Below are 22,508 nucleotides of genomic sequence, written 5' to 3'. Positions count from 1 at the left end.
AAAAATTTTTTTGTAAATAACTGGATTTTGAAATTTTTACTTTTTTTTCCGAAAAAATTATTGTTTTTGTCAATAACTGGATTTTGAATTTTTTCCCAACAAATTTAATAATTAAAATTAAGTTTTTGAATTTTTTCTTATAATAATAATTTTTTTTAAATAACTGGATTTTGAAATTTTTTCCGAAAAATTTAATAAATAAAACTCAATTGTTGAACTTTTTTCAAACAATTTAATTTTTTTGTAAATGGATGTAGATTTTTGGATGTTTTTTGTAAATAATTGTAAATTTTTGAATTTTATTTGTTCCAAAAAAATTCCTATTTCAACATTGGATTTTTAAAAAAGTCTTTAGACATTTTTTACTTGTAAATAGAGCGAACAATATTTATTTTTAGAATAAGGATCAGTATTTTCTCCACCTTGTACCTGACAAGATGTCTAACACAACCTACACTTAATCTTTTCATTGCTTATTTAAGCCGTCACAAAATCCCAAGAACTCCACTCTGGGAATACAGCAGATTAACAGAAATCTACAATAGCGTACAAATCATCATTGAAGAGGGATTTGCCCTCCAACATTCAAAAAATGATGATTTATTAACAGCAAACAACGGAAACCCCGACACAATAATTAAACAGGCACAGTATATAATATACAAATTGTGCACTACAAGAGACGATAAATTTGATGGCATTTTACCTATATTAAGATTGTATTTTAGGACTTTGAATGGGATTATTTTTTAATTATTATTTTATTGTCATGAAATTATTGACAGTTTTTGATGATTGAAATGTAAATTTGCATTGTAGTACATGATTACCAATAGTAATTAGAATGAGTACGTAGCTTTTTTAATGTTTTATTTTATTTGCTAAATTGTTATTAATGTTTTATTTTATTTGCTAAATTGTTATGTCATGTAATCTGTATTAAAAAATTGTTGAATAAAACTGAATGCCTTTGTGGACCACAAAAAAAAAGTATTTTCTTCACCTGGTACCTGAGAAGATGTCTAACACAATCTACACTTCATCCTTTCATTGCTTATTTAAGCTGTTGTAAAATCCCAAGATCTCCACAGAAAAACATCAAAGCCATTAAAAATAAGCATCTAACTGCTATAAATGGTTTTACAGAGTACTTTGCTTTTCTGGGAAATACTACAAAGACGGCCGAGCAGATTGTTTTTTCTGTGGTTTAACAAGAGAAACAAGCTAACACATACTCTGGGAATACAGCAGAAAACAGAAATCAACAGTGGCGTACAAATAATCAGTGAAGGGGATTTCCCCTCAAACTTTCGAAAAATGATTTTTTTTTATCAACAGCAAACAACGGAAAAAGTGACACAATCATTAAACAGGCACAGTATATAATATACAAATTGTGCACTACAAGAGACGATAAATTTGATGGCATTTTACCTATATTAAGATTGTATTTTAGGACTTTGAATGGGATTATTTTTTAATTATTATTTTATTGTCATGAAATTATTGACAGTTTTTGATGATTGAAATGTAAATTTGCATTGTATTATTTGTTCGAATCAACTTCATTTTTTTTTTAGATAACAGATCTTTATAAAAAAATCCTTCGTTTGGAGGAGGGAGTACAGCCCATTCACCCCTGCGGACGCCTCTGCAGATAGACTTCATATTGAAAAGGTTTTGTTGATCTGTGAAACAGTCATCAGTTCTCATTGTATTGGACTCCGAAATATTCCATATCCCTTCCCTCTCCCTCATTCTAAAATATATATACCGGGTGCGGCGAAAAAATCTTTCAACTTACTTTTTGCTACATAAATCAAGATTTTTGTGAATGCGGTAAAATTATTCTGGCCAAATACTAAAAAAACTTTCCTAACTGACAAACGAATTTCAGTATTTGTACTTTTAGGACACTGGCAAGAAACCAACGGATATTGCAGATCAACCATCCGGGCATGGCCGTGGTGTTCCAGCAGGATGGTGCACCAACACACACGTCCAAAAAGACCCAGAACTGGTTGGAGGACAACTTGTCTTTCTGGCCAAAGAAAATGTGGACCCCTTACTCACTGTATGCCAACCCGCTGGAATTCACTTTTTGGGTGCTTGTGGATCCAAGACATGCACCGTCCATCACTCAAATATCAACAACCTCAAGGACACTGTAAAGCAACACTGGGATGCCATGTCTGAGGACTTGATTTGCAATGGATGCATGCCCTTCCGTGTCCACTTGGAAGCCTTCATGGCTACATAGGTGGGCTACATCGATGATTAGTGTAGCCAAGACATCATATTAGTTATTTTTATTTTATTGATATACCCTATTACAACTGGTTGCTAAAATACATCTAGTTCTAGATTGAAAGTGTAAAGATTTTTTGGTGCACCCGGTAAATTGGTCAACCGCCCCCACCCCCTCTCTCCCACGAATGTTTTGGAGGAGAGAAAGAATAAGTTGATGACGTTTCCTTAGATCAGCTACAATCAACTTTGAAAAGAGAGGAAGCGAAAAGGATATATACATTGGCAAGAATTACTCCGATGTCGATCTCCAATTTTATTCTGAGTTCAACAAGGGGTTACAATTATATCTCCGTAACAAATCCTTCGGGTTACACTCCATCTTTATGAGCACACATCAACGTTCAAACAGGTTTTGAATATAATGGAATCTATTTAGGAGGAAGGGACGCTCCTTACTCAAGAATTAAATAACAATGACAACTGCTAAGGAAAAGAAAATACTAGGAATCACAAATTAACGGGACAGATAAAAAACACACTGAATTTACATCATTATAAATGTAAGACCCGTAATGGTGCGTCTATTTGTAGTTGGAATATGAATAAGTTCTTTTAATTTACAGATAAGTTATCATCAAGTAATGACTAGTGCGTGAAAGACTGAGAGTCACACTAAGGATTTGTTACAGAGTTATTAGTTTAAGTCCTTATTGGAGGTAGAACTGAGGATCGACATCAGATTTGTGTTTATTTCTTTAATTTCCCGGCTGCTTGCAGTTAATTAAATTAAATGTCTTGACAGCTAAGCTGATCTTCCACATAAATTCCTCAAATTTTTAGGGTGAGTGCGTTCATTTTTTATACAACTCTAATTATATTTGGACACGGAGTAGAATTGAGGATCGGCAACTATCATTAATAGAAACAGAGGGGGTGTTTGTAATTATTTCCTTCATAATATAGCTGTTAGCTATGACAGCCAGACCGCTCTTCTCCTAAATATTCCTCAAATTCTCAGGGATACAATGATCATGTTCGATTTCTTTTTTTAAGCATTCCAGCAGATCATATGATTTTTAACTATGCTCATCGTGTTGTTAACATCAGAATTAGTCATTGTTCATAGCTTAATAAGAGCTTATTCAGCCAATCAACGTTCAGAACATTGGATTAGCTGAAAACAAAATAAAAAAGTATTTCTAAATTAATTCATATTGATTCTAAAGACATCGTCGTACGGCAGGAATGGAAGACAGGGAGGCTAGTGGAGGGCGAAGAAACCAATCTCCTTCACATCCCCTACCGTCCAAGTCCCGATGGCTCGTAACTACTGAAACGATCCAATAAATTACCCACGTATTATAAATATTTGCATTAATGGTTTCTTTTTATTGTTCTTTTTCGAGAAATGGTTGGGAGATACGGGGTTTGGCAGCAAAATGCGGACTCTTGAGGTACATAGTCTTGCTGAACCTTCTATCAGACGGTTGCGTGAGGTCCTCATATATAAAGACAATTTCAAGTTAACATTCACGACCTTCCTGATGGCCCTAGAAGCCACGGAGAAGTCGTTGGCGCGGCGATTAATCAATTTGGTGCGGTCATCCTTGATCTTCTTCTCCAAGCTGGACAAGTACTCTGGATGACTCTTGAAATGTTCCCTCCACTTTTTGCTTTCTGAGAAAGTCTTCCATATCATTCTTCATCTTGGCCACCTTTGCAGTCCTCCTGATGGTCCTAGCAGCCACGGATAAGTCATTGGCGAGGCTATTAATCGATTTGGTGGGATCCGCCTTTATCTTTACAAGGTGTGAGGAATTCCTCTTAAATTGTGTGCTACACTCCTGGTGAGGTCTTCTTCATGGTTTTTCGTCTGGGACATCTTGAAAACCAGGCTCCTGTACCATTTCACAAGTTCAATAATCCTCGCTAACTCAACCATCTGAGAGATCTGAGATGTGCTGCCTTTTGTTTATTTGCTAACTCATGATAGCGAGATGACGAAATTTATATTCTAGTCTATTCATGCACAAAGGATGGCTGAACCAGAATGTTATAAAATAATCACTAAACCTTCCTAGGTTCATGAGAAAATTAACATTAATTAACAGTCCACCCTTTACAATATAAATATTGTGTTTTATAAATTTGCATCATATTTTTAGACATTCAACTCATCACTAATAAATGCAATGTTAAGTCAACCTTTTGGATGATTTTATTGAGAAACGGGACAACCCCATTTGTCTATTTTTGTAAAATGATCCACTTTCGTCTTCGTTTTTAACCAACTGTGTATAAAAAGTATATACCGTTTGCATGCCCAAATATCGTAGGTATTTGATTTAAAAAAATATTTATATAAATGGGATATTGTCATCTTCATTGATGGTTGGTAATGCAATGGGTATATACTTGGTATAGTTGGGTTATAGAGTGATATAATAGTTTTAGAAATAACTATTTTCTTGTTTGAGTTTCAGGGATTTTTCATCACTGTGACAGTGGGACTCTCCATTTCTAGGATCACTGAATCCGCGGTCATTCTTCAAAGAAAGGTAAGTTATTATCATAATTAACTACTTCTTTCAGGAGGAACGTAGGCAGAATGTTTGTTTAAGAGGAGCTAGCTCAAAAATTACTTACTATAAAATCCCTGCAAAATTTGCAAATTTTTTTTTTACCAAAAATAATATTTCGTAAATTAAAGCAAATTTTTTTACCAAAAATAATATTTCGTAAATTTTTCCCCAATTTTTTTTTTTTTCTGAGTAGATTTTTGATTTTTTTTGTAAAAGAGCTGGATTGTAAATTTTTTTTTACGAAAAACTTAATTTGTCAAATTTTTTCTTGAAATCTTTTTTATATTTAGATTAATTTTTTTTTCCATAAACCAGGCTGCCCCCCCCTCCCCAAATATTATCCTGTGGACACACCTGATTTAAGATTGAGTTTGTCTGTGTGTGTACTCTATGGGTGCTCACATCGTTGAACCTAGGACGCTAACATTTTGTATTTTGCTTCATTTGGCTTTGATGAGGCAAAGACGAAGGTGCCAATTTTTTAATTTTTTTGGGTGAAGGTGGGGGGGGTTAAATAAGGGGAGCTCTTATATATTCCCACAACACACAAAAACTGTTTTTTTGGAGTTCAAGGAGACTAGATAGAGGGTTGAGTTACTAATCAAAAATGACTGTTGTCTCAAAAAAATAACAATAAGGAAAAGAACGTTTCCTAAATTTATTCAAAATCGAAATAGTTATGGCCAAATTAAGAAATCGGTGGAAATTGTACTTATTTCTTTTTTTTTTCTGGTGCAAGATATTTAGTTTCAAAAAGTTTCAAAATGTAATTTTTTGGAAAAAAAATTAAAAAACCACAGCTATTCCCAAAAAATGAAATTTTTTGAAAAAATAACTCGAATATTAAATTTTCTAGTAAAAAGCAAAAAATCCTTACTTTTGGGAGCCCTAAAACTTGGGAAGTTATCTTACACAGTTTTAAAAGTTGTATCCAGATAGATGACGAACTTCCCCCCCCCCCTTTTGCATGAATACAAATTCTCTTGAATATGTCATATATTTCTAAAAATAATTATTCCTAAAATCAATAGATAATATTTACATAAATTATTATTTTACAATTAATTAAATAAATATATCAAACTTAGAAATTAAGTACTGAGACCTGTGTCTAAGTAGTAGTAATTAAAATACTCATAACTGATCAGGATGATGTTGTAAATAGAAAATTTTATTTAATGATATTTTTTACTATAAGAATGAAGATTAATTAGGAATATGGCTAACATCAGCCTCAATGACAGCGTCTAACCGCCACTGGAACCCTTTGAGCACATTATCAACGTATAACTTTTTTAAGATGCCCCACTGCTGGTTAACAGAGGTTTTCAGGGCATTATTATTAGGATGGCGGACTTTGAAAGCCTTCTTCTCAATTTGCCACAAAATGGAGTAATCCAGTGGATTCAGATATGGGCTCTGAGGGGGCCAAAGGTTCTGGACTAGAAGTTCATCTTGCAATCCATCCACTCTTGTACAATATTAGCTTTATGGTCCAGAGTCTCGTCGTGCTGAAATACGTATGTGGCCTTGTTGGACTTGTTCATGGTCTTGGTGATCTATGGGACCTCATTTTTCTTCAACACCATCAAATTGTCGGTTGTGGGTAACATGTATTCCACAGGAAACCAAATTGGAGGCATTTTCCCTCCAGTTGATGCCAAATCCCAACATCATCACAGAGGGAGGATGTTTGGTCTTGGTGTCTGTCCTGATGCTGTTTTCAGTCTTGCCAAAGCATACCACTCGATCATTTTGCTTGTTTTAGACGGTGCCAACGATAGAGGTCTTTTTATCCGAGAAAAAATTACCCGGTTGCTGTTTTGACATCGCTAAAGACAGAGTACTTTTTTACATTAGGAGAGAAGTGCCTCTCAATTGTTCTAAGTGATCTTCCTCCAACCTTTCGGATGGTCTTGCCGACATTCTGACATCTCCATGTTTGGGTTGACCTTAAAGGCCTACATGATGTCTTCAGGCTTCACTTTGGTGTGTCTTCTACTCTTGGGCTTGTCGTTAAGGTTGTCCCCATCAGCCAAACCGTTTTTGAGTCGACAAACTGGGGCCTTGCTGACGTTTAAGGCCTTCATGATGTCCCAAGTTGTCCTCCCGGCGTGGGTTAAATTGCCTATGATGGCTCTTCTTGCCTCCATCGCGACATATACGTAATTTTTTTTCTCAAGATGTACATCAATCAAAGGCTTAGAATCTCAACTATTCAAAAATTTATTTTTAGAAGGTTTCATTACTTTTTCTACACCCCGTATACTATTATATCCTTTGATCAAGGATGACTCTTCTTTTATCTATTGAAATAACAAGGTTTCTACTCTTTTTCTTCTCATCAGGTGATAAGGGGATACCTCAAATTAAGGGTACCACATTCCTTCAACATGGACACCTAAAAAAAAATCATATTTCTTCTGTTCATAGACTTAATAAACCGTAATTCGGTGTGTTAATCCTATTGATTTTTTAATTTGTTTGTTTCTCTTTGAATGACTTTTCATTGACAAATCTTAAAAGAACAATAATTTTTACAAAAAGCTGTACAGTTTAATAAACAACATTTCTTTTTTAATAAGTTTGAAGATTAATTCGTTAAATTAATTAGAAATTGGCAATTCTGCAAAGGACTTAAAAGTTTTGGTTTTTCCAGAAATAATATGTTTCCAATAACCTAATTTGAACAAATTGCATAAATTAGTTAGATATTGGCGATTATGCAAAGGTGTTTAAACTGTTTACGAATTAGCCGATTTGTACAAGCCGGACCAATTTATAATTTTTGCAGAACTACGAATCTGTAAAGCACAATTTTAGCTCTCGAACATAACAAACTGTTGAGTTATTCAAGTTCATTAAATTTTTTAAATTTAATCATTAGGAAAATGAATTTAAAATATATTTTTTTGTATCTTAGAAATTGAATCAATTAACTGATTTTCGTCAATCTCACCAATAAAAACATAAAAGCGTAATTGTAATTTGTTTAATTTTATAAACTATTCTGTAATTCAATTTTTTTTGTCAATTATTATTTTGACGGCAAACGTACGTCCATCACTAGTGCAGCCCATGACAGCAACTAATTGTTTTCCAAAGAGTACTTTAGAATCTTACCTCTAGAAAAAAACCACCCAAATACCCTGTGGTCATTAAATTTCTTACACTTTGAATTTTAAAATTCAACAAGATATAATTTATTAATTAACAATAGAATTTCAACAAAATTAATATAATAAATAGATGGATGTCTGAACTTTACTAATAATTATTGTAGTCAACCTTAGCGGCAATGATGGCTTCCAGGTTCTGGCGGAAGGCCTGGCACCCGCTGCAGATGTAATCCACTGTCATAGCGTCCCAGTGCTGGCTGACAGTGGCTTTGATTGGCCTACTTGTTTGGATAACAGATACTGCAGGACTTCCCACCAACATGAATCAAAAAAGTGTAGTAGAGGGGGTTGGTATCAGGCTGTAGGGGACCCAAAAGTGTAAAAAAGGGTACAAAAGACTCATTCAAAAGAATCTTTCTACGGAGTAGATGGGGTTCTTTCATTCCTGGTGTCAAAAGGGGGCTCTCCAGCCTCACAAGGGCCTTTCCACCTACTTTTTATAAATCTCTGAACCATCTGGCGTGAAATCCTGAGATTTTTTGCATGTGACCACATGGGCATAAGGGGATTGACCAGGGAATTTTGAGTAACTCCTCCGGATATTGCTGCCTTTTTGACAGAGCTTTTTCTCCTCTCCAACGTTTCGGACTTACTGACGGCATAGACGGTGATCTTGGAGAAGCTCAACAGCTTCGAGTGCGCAAATGGAAATTCGTCGATTACGTTGAAGTGTACTTTTGTAGCCTTGTACGTAAGCTACAAAGCTCAGATTTGTTTTGTTTTACAACTAATTGGGCATGCTTTAATATATCAAATATGAATTAATTTAATTTTCTCATCTTTCATTGATGATTGAATTAGTAAGTGCTCAGATTTTAATGGACGCCCCTGATTCTACCCATGATGAGTGTACCCTGATGACATAGCCTGACTCTCAGATATTATAAAAAAGGATGTTATGTTGCTACACCTGAATATCTAAAATCCCAAAGATGAAAATGAAAAAGGCACATGTTTTTTAATATTGAGTTGGTTAAACAACCTAAATAAGTTCACATATTATGATTTGAAGACAAATAATAGAGGTTTAAGGCGTCTTCTTTTTTTATAACCGAATTGCAGGCTCCAATGAACGTTGTTCTCATGTTCCCATCCAATGATAGCATCTGTTATAACCAGACACGAGTAGTTAATCGAGTCAAAGTAGATGAGACGGTTGAATGTAAGGAAATCTACACGGAAAAATGTATTCCTCACCCTAAAACCTTCTTTAATGCAACGAAGGTAAGTTCATCAATGTTTATCCCATTATCTTTTAAATGGTTTTTAATCCCCGAATTAAGGACAATTTCTAATTCATATAAGCATAATTAATTGATTTTAAAGGTAAAAGTTTGTACAGAAACGTTTAAAGAGAATTGCAACATTAAATATTCGTTCGAGCATTATCTTGTTAACGTGACGGTTTGCAAAGAGAAGGACAAATGTGATCCCCGTGAGGTGTGCACGGACGTTCATCAAACAGGTATATTCTAGTGATGGGGTGGTTCCCAAAAGAAAAAAAAAATCACGAATCCAATGCAATTCTTGTAAAATTTCTAGATGCCGATTCTTTAATATTTTAATAGTAGCTAAAAATACCATTTTATTATCAGAAGCGTCCATCAAATTATTATTATTTATTTTTTGGGGGATGAGGCTTGGTTTTTACAATTTGTTTGAAAGAAAAACCAAAAATATTTTTTTTTCAAATATTCATTTTGATTATTAAATTTTTCTAAAAATTTAAAACTATTCACAAAAAATTATATTTTTAAATTTTTTTTTTCAAAAACCTTTGGACCTTCTTAAACAATAATTTTTTTCCAAAAAAAAATTCCAAAAACCACAGATAATCAGAAAAAATTATATTTGTTGTAGACGAATTTCCAAAATCCATAGCTATTCCTACAAAATTATTTTTTTGTGGGAAAAATTTCCGAAATCTACAGCTATTTAGAAGAACTAATTTTTTTCTTAAATTTAAATATTAAATTTGTAATATGATATTTTTTGAAGAAAAAAATCAAAAATGAAATTTTTCAGCGAAAAAATTCCCAAATACATAGTTATTCAGAGAAAATTAATTTTTTTGGGAATAAATAGTTAGAATACCATTTTGCTATCAGAGACGTCCACAAGATTTTATTAATTTTTTGTGGGAAATGGGGTTGGTTTATGCACTTTCTTTGAAAAAGTAATACAAAAATTAAATTTGAAATATTAAAATTTTTGAAAAAAATTACAAATACACAACTTGATATGTAATTTTTTTTTTAAATTCTCTAATATTCACAAAAAATTAAATTTTTTGTAAAAAAATTTCAAAAACCCATGGCTATTCACAAAAAAATTATTTTTTTTAGAGAAACATTTCCGAAATCTACAGCTATTAACAAAAAATATTTATTTTTTAAAAATTACAAATATTAAATTTGATATATATAAGAAAGAAATTCTGAAAAAAAAATTCAAATATTAAATTTTTTCGGAGAAAAATTTCCAAAATACATCGTTATTCACACATAATTTATTTTTTTTGAAAAAAAAAATCAAATATTAAATTGTCTATTAAAGTAAAAGTTTAGTAAAGTAAAAAAGTTACAAATATCCAACTTGATATGTAATTTTTTTGAGGAGGGGAATAATTTTTTTCATTACTTAGAAAAATATTAATAGTTAAATACCAGTAAATAATAAGATTCAAAATAGCAAATTGAACATTATTTTCCGGGTTCTCCGATTCCCGATTAATCGTCCCATCACTAGTACATTGATATTCCTAAATAGAGTTGTAAAATATAAGCACTTTTGTTATATAAAAAATAAATTAAATATAAAAATGACATAGTAACTATGTATAGTTGTATGAAATATGACCGTAATGCCTGTGCGATTTGTTTGTCGTTTGTAATTTGTAGAGTATTATCTATTTTTCAACGCTGTTATCATTATTAACTAATTTTCAAAGGGCAAACATCTAGATATTATCTAAATCTAGGGTTAATTTATTAATAAAATTAGCTCCTACTAAATTTTCATTGCAATATTTTTTATTTTACAGAATTTATTTGTTTATTTTATACAACTTTGCTAAATAGTTTTTCCTCAAAAAAAAGGTAATAAAAAGGGTAATCAAGATTTTTTTAAAGATATCAGTAGCTGTTCATTGGCCGTGCTACGCAGGTGAACTGACAGATAGGCAAAAAGGCTACATTTCACTCAAATATTTTTATCTTTCTTTAAGATACGTAAAAAGGATTCATCAGAAACATTTATAAAAAATCTTTTGATAGAAGTTTAACTTAACTAAATTTGTTACTTTTACGAACAACCTGCGGTAATGTGAGGGCTATGGAGAATATTAAAACAAAATCACATTTTTTCCGAAAATATGTAAAAGTTCTTAACTTTAGGACCGTTGAGCAACCTTTAAATATTCTTAAAAAATGCTTAAACTTTGTGATTCGTATTTTTTTATCTAAAGGAATACATTTCAGGACTCAATTTCTCACTTTTTCACAAAAAGTGATTTAATGGGCACCTTAATGTGTCACCACTAGTATCTATGCTCATGAATAGAGATGTAAATTTGGTGTATTTTGGGCATGTTAAAAAGCAGAAACGGAAAATCAATTTGGTAAACCTAACTATTTGAAGAATGTTTTGAAGGAGATCAGCTGTGACAAGGAGGAAGGAGGGGAATAAACAACTCAGCAAGGACATTAGTGTTGACCATGAGGTCAAGCATTCAAGACAGTCTTAAAATAAACATAATAGTTCAACCCCATACACAGAAGCTTTCCAAACAGTCTCAAATTACACATAGTTAGTAATAATACTTAAATACCCCCCAAACTCAAACTGGGCGTGACTGATGTAGTCCTCAAATGCATAACTATATAAAGGACGTGTTGGTCCATAATGATGAGAGTATTAAATCAACTACCTTCCTCTTCCCAACTGTTCTATCCGTATTCAAAATTGCGTATTTCTCTTCCGCTTTTCAATATATGGCTGTTTAAATATTACGAAATACCATCCTCTACTGCCATATCCGTTTCAAACATTTCTTAGGCTAGTTTAGGTTCACTCCACTGTTACCAAATGTTAGATACGGATACAGCCGTTTTCAAAGGATGGTAGTTGCTTTAATACTCTCTTTATTATGGACCGACACGTACTTTATATAGTTATGCATTTAGAAAAATCATCAGTCACACCCAGTTTGAGCTTTGGTGTGTTTATATAATTATTATTGCTTAAGAGAATGTACAATTTGAGACTGTCTGAAATACTTGTGTGAATGGGGGAAAGGGGTATTATGGTTGGTATTTTGTGACTTTCTTTTATGTTTGACCTCATGGCTCCGATGTCGATCTCCAATTCCATTGTGAGTCCAACAAGGAATAATAACTCACCCACAAATCCTTAGAGTTACACTCTCTCTTTTATGGGCACACACAAACGTTCAAACAGGTTTTGAATCTAATACAATCTATTTAGAAATGGATGTTGACTACTCAGGAATTAAATACTAATGACAACTGCTAAGGAAAAGAAGATTCCTTCTTTAGATGACCAATTTCAAAAAATAAGCGAGCTCAAAAATTAACACGATTTACACCACACCCCTACTCGTGAATGACGTAGAGTAAGGCTGATGAGATCTTGGGGAATTATTAGTAATGATGCAAATCATGTATATTTTTTAGATGTCCCGTTTTTTTGAAATTGGTAATCTGAAGAAGGGATTTTCTTTTCCTTAATAGTTGTCATTATTATTTAATTCCTGAGTAGTAGTGAACATCCTTTCATAAATAGATTCAATTATATTCAAACCCCAATTGAACATTCGTATGTGCGCATAAAATATGGAGTTAACCTTGAGGACTTTTTGCGGAGTTATAGCTGTAAATCCTTGTTGATGTCGAGTAGAATTGGGGATCGACATCGGAGTAATTCTTGCCAATGTTTATATCCTTTTCGCTTCCTCTCTTGTCAAAGCTGATTGTAGCTGATCTAATGAAACGTCATGATAGTTAAGCTGTTCTCCTACAAAGCTTTCTTAAAATGGTCAGGGTTAAAATGTTCTTTTTAAGAAGCCCAAAATACAAAGGAATTACGTCTCTAATTATAAGTATAAGTTCCTTTTAGAATCAGAGTATATTCGAAATCCACAACCGTGTATCCCAGCATACCTTTTTGCTATATAAAGAGTGGTAATTGTGTATATTTCCTATATCTCAGCTAATATAATAAAACGTCCTGATATCACAGGTGAAATTTTTCTATTTGAATAATATTAAGGGGAAAAGCCAGTATAGCTGTCATGAGATTTTATTAGAATAGCTGTAAACAGATATGAGTTGAAGGAAATAAAAGCAAGTCCCACAGTTATTTAGCATGGAAATAATAGGGGCGTCTGCAGAGGGTGAGCTGGAGGGGCTTTACCCCCCCCCCAAAAAAAAAATGAAGGAATCTTTGCTTTTTACTAAAAAATTTGAAATTTGATTTTTGTTTTCAAAAAATTTGACAAATATTAAATTGAAATAAAATTAAATTTCTCAATTTTTTGTTAATTACTATGGATTTTTGAAATTTTTTTTACGATAAAGGTAATATTTGAATTTTTTTTTCAAAAAATTATATAATTAAAATTTAATTTTAAAAAAAAACAAAATTTCTTGTTTACAATTGTGGATTTTCGAAACGTTTTTTCCAAAAATTTGAATATTTCAAAAAAAAAGTTTAATATTTTTGTAAATAGTTGCAATTTTTTTTTTTTTTCCAAAAATTTAATGTTTCTCAATAACATTGGATTTTTAATTTTTTTTTCCAAAAAATATAATATTTGAATATATATTTGAAATGTTTGGCGAAAAAATTTACTTTTCAATTTTTTAATGTTTTTGTAAATTGTTGTTAATTTTTTTGTCAAAAAATTTAATGTTTCTGAAAAGCTCTAAATTTTTGATTTTTTTTTCTAAAAGATTTAATTTTTGAATATATATTTTTTTTTTATTTAAAATTATTTTTTTCAATTGTTTTCATAATATGTTAATTCTTTTCATAAAATTTAAAAAAATTGCTTCTTCCCCACCCTCCCTCCTCCAACAAAAAATAAAATATATATTTAATCCTGCGAACGCCCCTGACATAGGAAGGGATTACTTCTCCTGTAGTCGATTCTCAAATATACTCTGAGTCTAACAAGGGATTACACCTATGAATCTCCAATTAATCATCAAAGTTAATCTTTGTCTTTTCTGAGGAGACTCATATAAAGTTCCTTTATACTAATGAGTATCCGTATCTCTGGTATGTTTGTAAATACGTGTTTGAGAATGGACGATTTATTTCGGAGATTTGTATGCAAAAAAATCATCAAAACTGATCATCTCTCCCTTTCAAAATGAACAGGCTCTGTGATGTAGAACATTTCTTATGTGGGACCGAGAAAAGTCTGCGAAAATATAAATTTGCGAACCTTAAACACGTCAATAACGTTGATGCTTCCAAAATTTAATTTATCATGGGATTTTTACTCCCCAAACAAGACATTTTTTTAATCACAATCCCTCTTTGTTTTAAAAGGAATGGTTGTTTTTAGGGTTTTGAAGATTATAATATACAATGTTTTTGGGAACAAATTGTTTATTGGCCCGTTTCAAAAATATTGAGTCATTTGCATGAAAGAGGGTTTTTTGAAAAGTCTGATAGATGGCACTACAGGTACGTTTAGAGGTTATGTTTGGTTATTAGCATCTCTTAGATGAACACACACCAACTTTTAGTCTAATCGATCTATTTCTTTCTGTTTGGCATTCGTTTGAATCGAGGAAGTGGAGTGATTTTCAAAAAATGGACAAAAAATTTCGTGTGTTGATTAAACATTACTTTATAAAAGGAAAAACGTCTGTGGAGACTATAAATAACTTTGATAAACATTAAGGTGATTTTAGTTTATGGGACTAGAACAGTTTATAAGTTATTTCAAATTTTTCGAAGTGGTCATATGGGCACAAGGTACGCTGAACCTTCTGGACTCCTGTTGAGGTTACTATTCCGAAAAATCCAATAAATCCCTGATATGGTGATGGATGACAGAAGAGTGAAGGGGAATGAGATTGATAGTGCTGTGGGCATCTCGAGTTGAAACCCTTTTTCCGTTAATTTTGTCACCACAACTGTTTAGGTGTGAGCTGGTCCATTGTCGTGATGGAAAAGGACTTTTTTTGTGGAAGATCATGGGCGTTTTTTTAGCAACTCCGTTTGTCAAACGGTCCAATAATGATGAATAATATACCCTTTTTCCAGATAGTAGATAAGGATTATTCCTTGTGAATCCAAAAGACAGTCGCCATAATATTTCTGATCACTTCCTCGATTCTGAAAGTGGTCGTGTGCTCTTCCAATAGATGTTACTAACTAAGCATAGCCTAGACACGCACCAGTTGTGACATCTGTCGGACTATGTACGATCTTTTCAAACGCCCTTATTAGATGAGGCAACTCCCCTTTAATATATGGTTTCTTTAAGAATGAGTGAACTATGATAATATCTTTAAATCGTTTAAAAAAATCATTGTTCAGACTACAAACAGAAACAAAACTAGGACACGAGTAAATGCTTACATTTTACAACTCTATAATTTATTCATTTTTATTGACTAATCATAATTATTTTTTATATACAGTTTGCGAGGAAAACTCAGATAATTCGAAAATTGAAGTAAGAAATAAAGAGTACTGTATTTTTCCATGTCCTTGTCATTCAAATTTCATTTTTATATAGTGCAAATTAATTTCAAAGAAGATCTGCGCTCCATCCGTCTGCAAACCAGATCCGAAAGAGACTAAGAGCTGTAAAAAAGTTCAAAAGTCTGTTATTCAACAAATCCCTCGGGAAAAATGTGATCTAGTTCCATTTCAAAGCTGCAGGAATGAGACAAAATTGATTCCACAGATTAAGAATGAACTTAAATGCCAAGAAGTTCCAACTGAGGTCTGTGTCAATTTGAACAAGAATCCCCAAGTTGTCAAAGAGCTGATAGTGGATCAAGTTTGTAGCTCAGGTTAGATCAAGTATATATATCAGTGTCGTAATCCCTGGGAGGCCGTTGGGGCCTGAGTCTTAGTATTGTGTTGGTCCTCAATTATTCGGTATAGTCTAGTATAGTTTTAATACCGGTTGTTACGACTGTCGGCCTAAAACTTATTAAAATAAGAATAAATAAAGTTAAGTGACGTCATCAAAGACTGAACTTGAAAAGTTGTTAGGAGTAGAGGTGGATTCGGTTTAGGCCTGAGCATGAAAGCCCACCGTACAAACCTCATTTTTTCAAGCGAGGAAACCCTGTGACATGTACCCTCCAGCTTTCTAATGTAAAAAAATTACTTTACAACTAATCGATGATGTCATTACCGATTTAATACCCAATAATTAATAAGCTGAGGTTGACATTATTGATCATTTGTAAATGTCACACCAACATTCGTTAAGTATCTAAAATGTCTCATTAACCTAACTCCAATATAAGAAATTGAAAAAATAGGCGTAAAAAGTCATATATCATATAACAGGCAGCATATGTTAATTACTACCACAAGCCTTGCTCCTGCTTTGTCATCGTGCTATCTAAAAATCCCATCCCCAGCTATAGAGTAAGGTTCAATGCTCCAAGTAGACAAAAAAAAACATTATATATATTAATCACGTGATCTACATTTCAATACTTTGTTTGAAAGGTTTAACAAAAACAATAATTACTGAGCGGTACTACTCTGAGAAATTCAAATAATTCTTTTTACCATAACCAGGACCCTGGTCAAATTACAATGAATGGAGTGAATGCTCAGCCGACTGCGGACTTGGAATCACGGTTCGAAAAAGAAAATGTGCTAATGAAGGGCAATGTAATGGAAGATCCTTTCAAAGTGGCTTATGCAAAATGGAGAACGATTGTCCCGTGACCTCGAGTCAAAGTGAACCAAACGAGGGAGATAAATTAACTTTTACTTCGGTTTTGGAATCAGACGAGGAAGGTAAAATACCTTCTACTCTGGCTTTTGAATCAAACGATGCAGGTCCAATACTTTCTACGCCAGTTTTTGGATTCGAGGATGAAGGTAAAATACCTTCTACTCCCGAGTTGGAATCAAATAATACGGGTACAATACCCTTTACTCCAGGTTTGGAAACAAACAATGAAGATAAAATAACTTCTGCCCTGGGTTCCGAATCAAACGATGGAGGTAAAATACCTTCCACTCTGAATATGGTCTCTGATGAGGAAAGCAAAATACCTTTTACTCCGGGTTTCGAATCAGACGAGGATAGTCAAACACTTTCTACTACGGCTTTTGAAGCAAACGAAGCGGGAATAATACTTTCTACTCCGGGTTTGGAATCAGGCGAGGATGATCTAACACTTTCTACTCCAGCTTTGGAAGCAATCGACACAGGAATAATTTTTTCTACTCCGAGTTTGGAATCAGACAATGAAGGAATATTATCTTCCACTCCGGGTCTGGAATCGAATGAGGAAGGTAAAATACCCTCTACTCCGGATTTGCAATCAAACGAGGAAGGTAAACCGTCTTTTCTGGGGTTTGAAACCAACGATGCAGGTAAAATACCTTCTACCCAGTTTGGAATCAGACAAGGAAGTTAAATTACCTTTTATTCCAGGTTTGGAATCGAACGAAAACGGTAATATACCTACTACTCAGGGCTTGGAGTCAGGCGAGGAGGATAAAATACCTTCTATTCCGAGTTTAGAATTAGGTGAGGAAGGTAAATTACCTTCTACTCTTGGTTCAGAAACCGACAATGCAGGTAAAATACCTTCTACTCCAAGTTTGGAATCAGACAAAGAAGGTAAATTACCTTCTATTCCAGATTTGGAATCGAACGAGGAGGATAAAATACCTGCTACTCAAAGTTTGGAATCAGGCGAAGATGATAAAATACCTTCTACTCTGGGTTCAGAAACCAACGATGCAGGTAAAATACCTTCTACTCTGGATTTGGAATCAAACGAGGATGGTAAACCTTCTACTCCGGGGTTTGAACTAGACGAAGAAGATAAATTACCTTCTTCGCCGGTTGTTGAATCGAACGAGGATGATAAATTACCTTCGACCTCGGCTGTTGAACCAAACGAGGAAGCTAACATACCTTTTAATGCGGTTTTTGAAGCATTAGAGGTTGAAGATGAGCCCTGTACACTAAGGTAAATATAAAGGGTAGAAGTATGAATACATGATGTACGTCAACACGAAAGCCATCATAAACAAAATCTAGAAATAGAATGAAACTCAATAGTAATTTGTTTACCTCATACATATTTGACTAAATTATGGTTTATATATTCAGATTTTTAGAATGTGTTGAGTTGCTATCAAAGGTTTATAGCTTTTATTAGATATACAAGATTGGTCTGAAAAGTTTCCAACATCAGTCTGAAAACGGCAGCACTAAAAATTAAAGCTAGTCACATCTATGTAGCTGTAATGGGAATTCCGGTTGTATTTAGAAAACCGGCTCTTTCGGCTAGGCTCAGTTAAAAGAGCTGGATATTTTGGCTTCCAAACATTTGTTCAGATATATTGTTTCTGTATTGAATTATTACAAATACAGATGTGTCTACACAGGGGTGTCTGCAGGGGTTGGCTGAAGGGCAAAATAATTATAGATTTTTAGAAAAAATTTCCGAAAAATTTAATAATTGAAATTTACTTTTTGAAATATTTTTTCAAAAAATTAATTTTATTTTGGTCACCAATTGATTTTTGTAATTTTTTTCACAAAAATATAATATTCTTTCTATATCTACGGATTTTTATAATTTTTTTCAAATTTTTATTTTGTATAAAGCTGTGAATTTGTTAATTTTTTTTCCAAAAATTTAATATTTGAAATTTATTTTTTGAAATATTTTTTCAAAAAATGAATTTTATATTAGTCACCAATTGATTTTTGTAATTTTTTTTTCATATAATATTCTTTCTATATCTACTGACTTTTATAATTTTGTTTCTATATCTACGGACTTTTATAATCTTTTTTTTTTTTGTATATAGCTGTAAATTTTTGAAATATTTTTTCAAAAATTAATTTTGTATGAGGCACCTATTGATTTTTGTAATTTTTTCAAAAAATATTATTTTCTTTCTATAGCTACGTACTTTTGACATTTTTTTCTATAATTTTTGTTTATAGCTGTGTGTTTTTGAATTTTTTTTCCAAAAAAAATGATTTTATCGTAAACATCTCTGAATTATTTTTTCCAACATAATCTCACTTCCCCAAGCGATGCTGCCACATATCTCCTTCTGGGGAAGTATGGTGACTTAGAGGGAGATTTTTCAATATCATCGAATAAAATGAACTCATCTATTTCTGGGGAAGAGGAGTCTTGAAACCTAAATTGCGACAAAGTTCGCATTTGTTTAGAGCTAGTGCATATCTCAAGCCACAAATGAGTATTTATATAAAAAACCTACACAAGCTAACCCTATAGTAATACAAAATCTGCAATTTCCTTTTTATTGACTAAAAGCATTACTGAAAGTCATAAAAGAATTAGAAATTCTCCCTGAAAGCTTTAAAGGGAAGGCGTACCTATAAATAGATTATGAGTCTAGCTTTTTGTCTTTCAACTTTTTTAGCTTTACTAATCTAATTGAATGATGTTAAAAAATAAAAAGTTAGAATTTTTTTCCCGCCAAAGACACTCACTCAAACGACGTTTATATAACAACTACAAGTCCAAAATCCCTTAAACTTTTGTGAGTAACTGTCAACAGATGCTAGACAGATGTGGTAACATTTATTTACAAGGATTCCCATCTTCCCGTTGAAGTCGGAAACGTTACAGACCACCCTCGTATAAGAATTCATTCGATCCCAATATTCTGATTTTTTCGAATCAAATCTTTATTTTTGTACTATTGTAATTGAAGACTTTTAGATAAGAAACAGAAACAATGGCCAAAATCTCCTGTAGTTGGCAAAATAAGTCAATCCCACTAACTGCTATTTATCTTTTAAATAATGCCAGACTATCATTGGTACACTGTTTCTCCACATTTTTTAAAATGAATTACATATATTCGATACTATATGGTAATATTGCTTGCTAATATTTTATTAGAAGCGTAGCTATAAATGTATATTTCTAAATGATAGCCATAATTTCTTCATAGAAAAAATCTGATGGCCAAATATATAAGAATTTGAAAATGTAGGAATCAACAATAAATTGTATTCCCATCCTTTTGGAAGCAGATCACAACTTATTAAAAATATTAAATTATCAAATAGTCATGACCAAAGAGGAAAATCTAGTGTTGAATGGGCATTAAAAAAAAAAGAAACCGAAAATCAACATGGTAACCCTAACAATTTGAAGAATGTTTTGGAGGAGAGAAGATCAGCTATAATCAGCTGTGACAAGAGAGGAAGGAAAAAACTATAAAAACAGGGACATTTGCTAGAATTACTCGGATTTTAATCCCCAATTCTACTCTAAGTCCAATAAGGCCTCACAATTATAACTCCACAACCAATCCTCAGGGTTACGCTCCGTCTTTGTTGAGCACACACGAACGTTCAATCCGGTTTTGAATATAATTGAATATATTTAGAAAAGGATTTTCACGACTCAGGAATCAAATAATAATAATGACAGCTGTTAGTGAAAATAAAATTCTTTCTTTAAACTACCAGTTACAAATTAATGGGCCACTTAATAAACACATCGGATTTACATAATTGTCCTTGACGTATCAAGTGAGACGACGGAGTCGGCAGCTGTGTTTTGTGTTGGGTAGGTAAGCCCATGTTAAGTGCATCGAGTGTTACAGTTCTTTGTTGTCTGATTTGATATTCTACCTCTTTTCCCCATATCACTGTTTTGAATATGACCAATTACCTACTGATTTGGGGCCTTTGTGTCTGTTTCTTTATAGAAAAAAAGTTTCAAAATAAAATAAAATGTACAAAAAGTTCAATTCACGGGTCCTCCAAACAATTATATATATCATATCTATCAGGGGCGTCTGCCGGATTATATATACAGATATATATAATTTTTTTAAGTTTTTGGAGTTTAAAAAAAATTAAAAAATTAAATATCAAACAACAAGTTTGTGGGTACAAAGTTTCAAAAATCCACAGCTATCCACAAGAAAAATAGTATTTTTGGGAAAAAAATCAAAAATTCACAGCTGTTTACAAAAAAATTAATTTTCTGGAAAAAAAATTTAAAAAGTAAATATCATATTTTTTTTTTTTTCGTAAAAAGTTTCAAAAACTTAATGATGCTTAGAACAAATTAAATTTTATTGAAAAAAATTCTAAAATTAAATATTAAATAGAAATTTTTTTGGAAAAAAGCTATTCACAAAAAAATTTCAAATATAAAATTTTTGGAGGATGGATAAATTGCCTAATTGGGGACTCCCCACTTCAGCCTCTCCACCCCACATCCCGCGGACGCCCTATTTATGCCTCAATTATTATCAAATTTTTATTTCTTAACTTCAGAGGAATACGCTTAAAGTCCAATGTTGGATGGACAAGGAGTATCAGTGAGGAAATGGGTCTCAAGGACTGTCGACTCATTTGCCAAAGTGTATTGGACTGTCATTACTATACATATATCGAAACACTCACATCAAAAAAATGTATACTCATGGACACGATATCCGGCTACGATACAGAGAGTAACGAAGATAAAGGACCAGGAATTTTCATATCAGGATCGGATAACTGCTTTTATAATTATAATTTTTTTTAGAATGAAATATAATTAACATCTAATGTTCTTTAGGCAAATTATGAACCTTTTTTTTCGAATTTTGACTACAAGTAGACAGAAAAAGTTGCCTTGGGGTATGAAACTAATCTATGCGAAATTACATAGTCCTACAAAGTCATCTTTAGGACACACATCTCTATCAAAAATTATTTAAAAAAACTATAACTCTTTACTTTAAAATAAATTTTCAGTTATTTTACATAAAATAATTTAATACAATTTTTGTCAAACAATAAAAGATATTTTGAAAGCTTTTATCTACTTTTTTCTTTTGGAACAAAAAAAGAGAGGAAAAGTTAGGAAAATTTGATGACCCGCGTATAGTGCGCATTCTTTTTTTACATTTTCAGAGTGTAAACATCATAATTTTCCTATATTATTCCCCCTTTATTGCTCCGTAGGGTATCTATAGAAAAAAACTTTATCAATGTTTTTTATGAGTTAGAATAATTTCTATCATTGTTATTATAACTCTTATTGACAAAATACATAACTTTTGTCTCTTTTCAAACTTTGAAAGAGATGTGCGTCCTAAATATAACATCGTAGAAAAATATAATTTTGCATTTATTATTCAAAACCATAAGACAACTTATCCTCACTACCCTAATCGAAATTAAAAAAAAAAATATATATCCGAATAACTTAAAATTTCAGCTGTAGATTGTCCCCAATTTTGAGCATTTTCA

The 22,508-nt window shown here is 32.4% G+C and overlaps 1 protein-coding gene across 1 annotated transcript; it reads left to right on the top strand.

Moving 5' to 3' along the window:
* The first annotated feature begins 2,492 nt into the window (after positions 1-2,492).
* LOC121132052 (uncharacterized) lies at positions 2,493-21,836 on the top strand. Its single transcript, XM_040727491.2, has 12 exons — positions 2,493-2,532; positions 3,028-3,091; positions 4,734-4,808; positions 9,074-9,235; positions 9,338-9,476; positions 15,691-15,725; positions 15,789-16,068; positions 16,814-17,122; positions 17,186-17,623; positions 17,685-17,831; positions 17,895-18,228; positions 21,546-21,836. Exons 4-12 carry the CDS (start codon positions 9,080-9,082, stop codon positions 21,796-21,798), a joined length of 2,091 nt encoding a protein of 696 aa, XP_040583425.2. The 5' UTR covers positions 2,493-2,532; positions 3,028-3,091; positions 4,734-4,808; positions 9,074-9,079; the 3' UTR covers positions 21,799-21,836.
* The last annotated feature ends 672 nt before the right edge of the window (positions 21,837-22,508 follow it).

The sequence above is a fragment of the Lepeophtheirus salmonis genome, chromosome 1, assembly GCF_016086655.4.
Source record: "Lepeophtheirus salmonis chromosome 1, UVic_Lsal_1.4, whole genome shotgun sequence".
NCBI lineage: Eukaryota > Metazoa > Arthropoda > Copepoda > Siphonostomatoida > Caligidae > Lepeophtheirus > Lepeophtheirus salmonis.
The sequence above is the reverse complement of the archived record's forward strand: the minus strand, read 5'-3'. Positions and strand labels throughout refer to the sequence as shown.